Source organism: Salminus brasiliensis, chromosome 1 (genome assembly GCF_030463535.1).
Source record: "Salminus brasiliensis chromosome 1, fSalBra1.hap2, whole genome shotgun sequence".
In the NCBI taxonomy this organism is placed as follows: domain Eukaryota; kingdom Metazoa; phylum Chordata; class Actinopteri; order Characiformes; family Bryconidae; genus Salminus; species Salminus brasiliensis.
In genome coordinates this window covers 21,714,961-21,723,856 of record NC_132878.1, presented here as the reverse complement: position 1 = coordinate 21,723,856, position 8,896 = coordinate 21,714,961, and the positions used below count along the sequence as shown (strand labels likewise).

Here is an 8,896-nt window from a genome sequence, read left to right as displayed (position 1 = left end):
GTATTTCCCAGTTGATCTGGTTTATCCAATCAGTCCTTCATTAAAGTAAATCAGATGAGCTGCTGGTGGAACTTTACAGACAGGTTAGCTAGCAACCCCTTTTGGACACATGGCACTACTGATTTTGAACTTATCCAAATTTATAGTGAATGAAAGTGTGAAAATGACAAAAATTAAATATGAAAAAAATATCAAAAGAGTACTTTGAGTACTTTTGTTAACAGCTCATCTGTATAGAAAGTCAGTCCTGTAGGCTAACCAGTGTCTCTGTGGCATTGTTGCTCTCCACATGCTATAAGTGTAGCCGTTAGACACGAACAGGTTAACAGCACTAGCAGCGTGTGTTACACTAACGCGTGGTCTAATGCTGCTGTACTGGAAATGTGTGGCACGACTAAACGAAGTTCATTTAGTGCTTTATTTTCTTTGGTGTAGCCTCCAGAAATCCTTCTCCAACTGCTCCTTCTCCTCTCCCTTTCTCTCTCCTCGAACTCTACCCTCCTTCCCTCCCTCCCTCCCTCCCTCCCTTCTCCTCCACTCCCTCTCTCCCTCTCTCTCTCCCTCGCTCTCCAGCCCAATCTGTCCAGTTGTCTCCTGGCGAGGAAAGAGGGCGCATCATCTCCAAGAGCTGGATACGTGAAGAAAGCCCCAAAATGATGCGAGAAGGCTGGCTGTTCCTGCTTGCTCTTTGTGTGTGTCACCTTGCTCGGGAAGGTAGGCGCCACTCGTTTTCGTTTTGAAGCTGTGGTGGTGTTTCTTAATCGTCTGAGAGAAACTTTCTGAGAGGAGCTGTGAGAGATGGGATGCACGCAACTCCCTCTGAGTCCCTCACGACTCACACACTCACACTCACACTTGCTTCAGCTAACCTAATGTGGCCACCTCGTTGAATGTATGGCTTGAGGCTACAACAGACATGTGCTGGACTAGCGGTAAAGATAAGCAGTTTGTCCTGCAAGCGGGCTGAACTCCTTTCTGGCTGAATTTCTGGCTGTTTTGCGGTGTGTTGTTTTGGTGTTCAGTCCGCCAGGCTGACTAGTATGGATGCTCGGTGCGTTAACGTTAGTCTTGAAGGGGTAGCTTCGTTATTTCATAGTTCAACGTTCAAACTACGTGAGGAGAGATTTCTCACACAAGTTTTGACCGAAAAGACAAAATTACTGTCCGAAAAGATCCTTGTTTTCTTTATGGTTCAGCATTTAAAAAAAACAAACAAAAAAAAACTGTATTGATTTAATAGAAATTTACAAATACAAATTTTATAATCTGTACTATTATAGCTATATTTTACTACACAGCTAATCTGAGAGTGTTGAATCATTAACATTAAATTAAACACTGTATATGTTCAATTTCAACATGTTAACTGGACACTGGCAGATTTAGTGAACACTTAAACCCTTGAGGTAAGGCAGCCTCACATTTAACACGTGTTAACACGTTGAAATTGAACATATACAGTGTTTAATTTAATGTTAATGATTCAACACTCTCAGATTAGCTGTGTAGTAAAATATAGCTATAATAGTACAGATTATGAAATTTGTATTTGTAAATTTCTATTAAATCAATACAGTTTTTTTTTTGTTTTTTGTTTTTTTAGAAAATGCTGAACCATAAAGAAAACAAGGATCTTTTCGGACAGTATTTTTGTCTTTTCCGTCAAAACTTGTGTGAGAAATCTCTCCTCACGTAGTTTGAACGTTGAACTATGAAATAACGCCAGTGTTAACTGGACACTGGCAGATTTAGTGAACACCTCACATTTTACTCGACTGTCCTTTTTTCACTAGTTTTGAGGAGAGGTGCACATTTCTCTTGCCTTATGAATTTCTCTGTGCTCTGTGGGCTGCTTCCCATTGCCCACTATATCCACTATCTCCAGAACTGCCAGACAAGCGCTCCTCTGTGTATATTAACCTTGATGAAATCTCTGGAAGTTGGAAAGGTAAGCTGCTTTTCTCCCAACCGAGCACTCCAGGCAAGGAATCATCAGAGACAGCTGGTCAAATAATTCAAACCTTGCTACAGTGGAGTGGTCTGCTCAGGAGCTGTCAAGCGAGTTGTATTTCACTGCACTGTAGTTTATTGTGAGCCCTGTACTTTCTTGACAGCAGGCACATTTAGCCACACACCATCTCCTCTTCTTCTGCCGTCGCGCTAATCTTATACTGCAGTTTATTGTTAGCTACTTCTCCTTGTTTGACGGCGGGCGCTTTGAGTCAGACCAGCTTGCCTCTTCCTGAGATGCCTGTAGCTGTCCAATAAATGCTATTCCACTAATATTATATTGCAGCTTATTGTTACTTCTCTCCTTTGAAGGCAGCTGTACTTCATCTTTCTTTCGTCTGTGGTGCCCTTAAGTCTTTTGAAGTTTGCGGTTGAACTTCATGCTGGGTCTGGATGAGAAAACACCATCCTCCTGAGGGTCTAGACTACACTACCAGTTTCTAATCCACACCCCCTCCTCTTTTCTCCCCTTCACTCCACAGCCACCCCCCCCAAGTGCCTTTTTTCTCCTACTTTGTTTTCCTTCTCTTTCTCTCTCTCTCTCTCTCTCTCTCTCTCTCTCTGTCTGTCTTCCTTTATGTTTCCCCCTCCCCACAGTTCTCCCGCACCACCATTCTCTCCCTACCTCCCGTTTTACCCGCTGTGGTCGTACCCTAACGCCAGTCCCTCCGTAGGCTTTTAACAAGCCCTTGTTTTTCCTTCTGTTTACCTTGTATTAATTGGTGGGCCCCTCCGCTCCCGCCCTCAGCCACCTCCAGACGGACCACGGCCGTCTGTTTTTGGATTATTGACTGGAGCGACAAAACACACTAGCCCCCCTAGATAGCGGCCGCTGTGACGAAGAGGGGTCACCTTGCTCACTTCGTCTGAGAGGGCTATTTTTCATCTCCAGGTTGAGGCTGATCCTTGTCATTCTTACAAATTACAGTCCCCCACGATGTGGATTTTAGGCAGTATTTAAAAAAACAGACCTTAGTAATTGGGTTTGTGGCACAAACTGCTTCTCATCTCAGGATCTGATACTAATTTCATGAAGCGTGATGCCACACCGAAGAGCAGAACCTAGCTAATGCATGAATTTGTCACCTCATCCCAGGACTACACCTGTTCAGTATTAACTCACACTACTCCAGTGTTAATTAAGATTTCCTTTTAATTGCTTTACACCTAAGGGCCAACAATAGAAGCTTTATCTTCAGAGAGAGTCATGCCACTTTGGAATTAATTCTCTAACTAATGGGAATGCAAATAGGGACTGCTTTTTTCACGACCGAGGGAGGGAGACAATGACAGCAAAATTGTCTCCCGGTCCATATCTGAGAGCTTAGGCACTCATGGATAAAATGAGGCCATTAATAGGACTACGCCGAACGGTTCCGGTAATGACTGCATGGAAGAATGTGAGTGAAGCAGAAGTGGAGCGTTTTTAAGGTCTGGTGTCTGACACCCTGCCACTCATTCAAGTTCATGTCCTTGGCTGTGATGCCATGACCATGGCCACAAAGATGCTTTAGGTTGACTTCCTGATTTCCCCAGCAGCTCCTGACCCCAGCTGAAGGAGATACAATTGGCCGGCTGTTCCTCATCAGGCCGCCTTCTGTATAGTTGCCCAAGCCAGCTCGCCCTGCTTTCTCACACTCTTGACAATGGGCAGTGGTATGGCATTTTTGAACACTGCCTCAAATGTGTGAGGGTTGTTGGGTGTTGTTTTTTGAGTTGCCCTAGCTCATTGTGGTGGGAGCAGTTTTCTTCTGCATACACTCTAAGCCAAAAGGGTTCTACATATTGTGCTAAGAACGGGTTCTTTGACCTGTAACAATAGTGGAACCTTTTTGCTGCTAAATAAGACCATTTTAAAAAGGCTCGTTATAAAACCATGTACAGAAGGCTTTCCATAATAGACAATAACAGTTTAGGCATATAGATGGTTCTTGGAGATCTTGCTATCGACCTTTGTGTAAGAAACCCCTCAAGAAAACATTTTTTAAAGATGTAACTAAAGCGGTAGTTGAACCAAGCTATGCTGAAATGGCAAACATAAAAAATTGTGACGTTGGTTGGTGACGTGCCATCATTAGCATAGTTTGTTTTAACTAACCCTTCAAGATGAGGTGTGCCGAGGTCAGCTCGGACAGGCAATTTACACCTATATAAGTTTGTTGTTAGGTCGAATCAGAGGCATCATATGGAGCTAATCTTGTTTCTCTGTAATTCTGCCTCAGTCCCCCCAACAGCATGTGGATTAGATAAGCCTTGACGTCCTCACATGAGATGGATCAAATGAGTCAGTGTCTTGTAAATAACAGTATAAAGTAATGGAACAAGCCATGATGATCCAGCTGAACAGATTCTTATCTAGGCTGGTCATGGTGACACTGTAAATAAGAGGAGACAGCGTGAAGCCGTGTCAGTGTTGTTTTCTGTAACATAGACTTTAAGTCTCTGTTTGGATGCTCAGCTTATAGACAGTGGTCTTGTCTGTGCCTAACGGGAAGGCTTATCTTGAACGGCGGTAATCTGCTTCGACCGGTCTTTACCAGAATCGGGTTTAGGATTATCCAAATCTCCAGCAGGGGGCAATGCAGCGAGAAGCTGCATTGCCCATTAAATTACATGTATTTGTTGTGGGCTAATTGTCAGTATTTCTGAAGTACTGAACAGCTATGTATATCATAACAAGACCTATTGCAGGCAGGTTGTTTACAACAGCAGCCAGTATATAACAGTTGTAAAAGCTGCATGTAAACAGTTAGCTGATTATCCTTAACCAGTTGTGTGATTTGTTTAAGGGGTGTTTATTAATAAAATAGTTTAGTTTACATTGAAAATATAAGAATCTCTAAGTTAGCTGTGCTTTTTTGCTTGATATAGACTTTATTGGGAGGATTAAGAGGGGCAGTCGGAGGGGAATATTTTTATAATTTTGTAACTTTGTTTGTCATTTTTCCCCTTTTTTCTCCCAATTTTGTACTGCATATATACCCATCCATTCGTAACTCCCTCTAGCACTAGCACTAGGAAGGTAAAGACTTAACACACATCTTCTCCAACATATGCAAATCGATCCACCACCTCTTTTCTAACTGCCGCCAATGCCGCATCGCCAGGCAGCCGACACACTCGGGGGAGGGTGCCGGGTGCCGGGTCCCTAGCTCAGCACATTTCAAACTGTTACATTATATTTACAAAACATTTTGTCTAGTGAGGGTTTACAGTATCAGTTTTCCATCTTTGTGATCTAGCTGCTAAATGGCTAACCTTGTGTGAATGCAAATGAACTGTTTACTAGCTCGAATTTGGGCCCCAAAAGGGCGGCAGGTCATTCAAATAATGCTCTGAATGTTATCTGCTATAGCCAGAAATTGTTCCAGACCCTCTTATACCTTCCACTCCAGCAGATCATTCAGCATCTGGATCGTTCTTGAACTACACTAGAAGAAATATATTCTGTATGACACATATGGCTTTGAATAATGGCCTCTTTGCTGAATCCGCACTGAGAACATTGCAGGGGTTACACAGCTTTGGGTTTCCCCTCTTTACTCCTCACTCTGGACACGCAGCGGTGCAGATGAGTGGTGTCCAGACACCACAGCTGTGCTGCCTTGTCCACATCGCTGAATGACAGCTATATGCACACAACGCTGGTCTTGAATCAGTGTGGAAGGGAAAGTCTAACAGTGCCCTTGTCTGCCAGACACAAGGCCTCTTGTTCACTTCTCCTGGAGTCGTGTGCATTCTCTTTAGGTTGTGACCTTTGAGGTTCTGTCTTGTAATGTGTGACTGATTGGCTTAATTGCACAGTATTGACCCAAATATTTTGGTGGGCATGAGTAGTTTTAGCCTTTGCTAAAGTGAAAGGTAAGGCCTCAGGTAACCATTACAAGCTATTACAACCCAAATTGACCCAGTACCTAGTTTCCCTGATTAGATGTGTTAATCTCTGATCTTACAATGATTCAATTCGACCAAGAATCGAGAGAAACATTAGGAAAACTATGTAGTATATCGTTTTGGCAATGTTTGGCAACATATGTAATGTTTTTTCAACATCAGCTGTGTTCTTTGTTCTATGTTCTTGACTCTGGGTGCAGTAGGTACTGTGAAGAGCATTTCATGTAATTAAACTGTAATTATTGCCCCTGACCACTGAGACCAGAACCATCCGGAAGTTAAGTGTTGTGCTGCTGGTCAGACATGCCACTTCTCATCCGGCAGAGCGTTTGATCACATCCCAGGAGTGGCGGAGCAAGGCCTGAGGCTTGCTGTGCCCAGACCTCTGAGCCCTGATGAAGTGAGACAGTGTCCAGACAGCAGTTAGACAGCAGCCCTACCACCCACTCCTCCAGAGTCACCTGCTTCACTGTCAAGCCAAGACAGTAAGCCCGGGATTCCTAAACCAAGTGCCGCTATATTGCTTTGAAAGTTCTGGATGGTATAAAAATAAATGATAGGTGCACCAGCAGGTTGAGATTTTTATCTGTGGAAACAAACCTCTTATCAGCCTTGCCCAAAATACGGACCTACTGCGTTTACAGATGAGCCTTTCATGTACATAAGAACAGTGAACGCATTAAAAAAAAGCACTAGATGTTTTCATAAAGAAGAAAGAACACAGGCATGGAACCTTGTTGGGGCATGCTCTAGACAAGCTTAATCAACTGCGTCTACTTTTGGCTGTGGGTTTAGGAGTCTTGGCCTACTTTATGATTCCGTTACAGTCTGGGATCTGTGTTGGAATTGTTCTTGTATGTGGATAAGCAGTAGGTTTCAATCTTTGCATAAGCCATGGAAAATTACACTTTCACTGTATTTTTGTCTCTGGATTCAGCCATTGTTTGGAAAACTTGCCACAGCAGTAGACCAAACCACAGTTGTAGCTAGCCCTGCCCAAAGAGGAGAGTTGACTGAAGCTGAGCTGAGCTGGGTGTAAGACACAATGGTCAGCCGTGGAGACTGACCGTGGTAATTGGGCATGAGAACAAATAGCAGTCGTCCAAGTGCAACGAGGGGGGGTGAAGAATTTGCTATGGATGTGTGCCAGCTTCCTTTTTCTCTTCATATAATTAAAACTATGTGCCACATTCTTGCAGAGCCACTCCTTCATTGAAATTTCTAAAAGGCGTGAAAGGGAAATGAAATTGGATTTATTGCAGTGGATTGTCCTGTTGAGAATATTCAGTGTTTATTATTGGCCCGCTGATTGACTGTCTTACAAAGCTGGTGAAATTTGACAAATCCATTTTACGCTACATAAACAGTCATATCCCTTCCTAGATGCAATATAGATGACTTTGTATCCCTCTTACAGTGGTGTGTGTTGATGCAAGTCATGTGCCATATTTTTGTAATAGCATTTGAATGAAAAGTCAAAGCTGAACGTGTTGATAAAAGGCTTTAATTTGCAGGTTGTGTCCCTAGTGATGCTTTAGCCTTATCTCATTATTATTCTCTACGGTTTTAACAAGCTTAACTCCTTTTTCCACTATGCCGTATTAAAGCGCTTGTAAATGGCCAATCAGTTTTGGTGGGCCCCATCTGGGGCATGTCGTTGTGTCTGAATCTGGCAGCAGACTGATCTGGGATCTGGCAGAAGTCCCAGCATTGTGAGGGGGGTTTGAGAAAACCTTGAGATATCATCTCTAGAACTCACCCAAAATCACCCTCATCCTTTTTGCTCTCCACTAGGGCAGTATTGTATTGTTTTTGCTATAGAGCAGTTATAGAGCCAGCTGCTGTTTCTTTAAACTCTGGACTGATATATGTTGTTGTTTGTCAACTACTAATATGACATAACAGTTTTGTTGTGAGGTTTATTGATTGCGATTTCTTAGCATTAGTGTAGCCTCCATTAGGCTCTGAATGTGCTCTTCCGGGCTAGGTACAAAGCGTTTCCGCAGTTTCAGATACTATGTTATGTTTTCATGTTCCACTTTAAAATAGTTCTTAAAGACTCAAATCTCTTATTTATCTTCTGAGAACGTTCCTATTGCTGCCCGCTGGGAAGTAATGTCTCTGTGAACACTGTGGTTTAATCAACGACGTAGAACTGCACTAAGATTAAAATAGCCCATACCAGATCCATTCAAATATGTTTGGATGGCTCCGATCCGATATGTATATATATAATATATATATTGCAGTATAAATATATACAGTTAGGAAATTTCTTTACATTTGTCTTCTCCTTCCTTTCTGACAAGACAGCTCCTTATACCTGGAGCCCGACTCATTCCAGCCAGGGCGACGTGAGTGTGTAGAAGTGTGAGTTTGTGTATAAGTTAGTGTAGGCGAGGTTCCCCCCAGGTTACAGAAATCATCTTCTACATTTTCAGTTCCCCAGTCTTCCAGTCTACCCCATCCTCCACAGCTTCAGATACCTCCTCCCACTTCTTTCTCTCATGCTCTCATGCCCACATAACCCCCACCCCCCATTCCACCTCAGCACTTGGCTGGGAGCCCATGCTGCCACTCTGAGGGGGCTGTGGGCTTCAGGCCCTTTGTGTAGTTTAGTTTGCTGAAATGTATCATTATTGATTTTGCAGAGATTCCAACAGTGAATCACAGTGCAGTGGATATATAATAGTGGATGCTCCGGCTTTCAGTTAAAAAACATTGCTAGGAGCCTTCGTTTACAGTTGTAGTTTGTGAAGAATCATAATCACGCATGTTCCCCTTACCCCAAATGCTGCTGATCAGCCAAAACGTGTTGAAATAGCCAAAACAAACAGAACTGATGTTGTGTGTTAGTGGGGTTTGACCATTAGTTGATAGCTTATACCAGTGCAAAACAAAGGAGGCACAATTGTCTGAGCTGCATTTGGAGAAAGTAAAAAAAAGAAGATTTTTTGCTTTGTTTCAAGACTCACTGTCAGCATGCCATAGC

The 8,896-nt window shown here is 43.0% G+C and overlaps 1 protein-coding gene across 2 annotated transcripts in view; it reads left to right on the top strand.

Moving 5' to 3' along the window:
• The first annotated feature begins 552 nt into the window (after positions 1–552).
• The window catches only part of mcama (melanoma cell adhesion molecule a), a 45,698-nt gene continuing 37,354 nt past the window's right edge, over positions 553–8,896 (top strand). For both annotated transcript variants that reach the window (XM_072674418.1, XM_072674416.1), the window contains exon 1: positions 553–714. In XM_072674418.1, the coding sequence (XP_072530519.1) occupies positions 654–714 (61 nt within the window). In that variant the 5' untranslated portion in view covers positions 553–653. The remainder of the gene's footprint in view (positions 715–8,896) is intronic.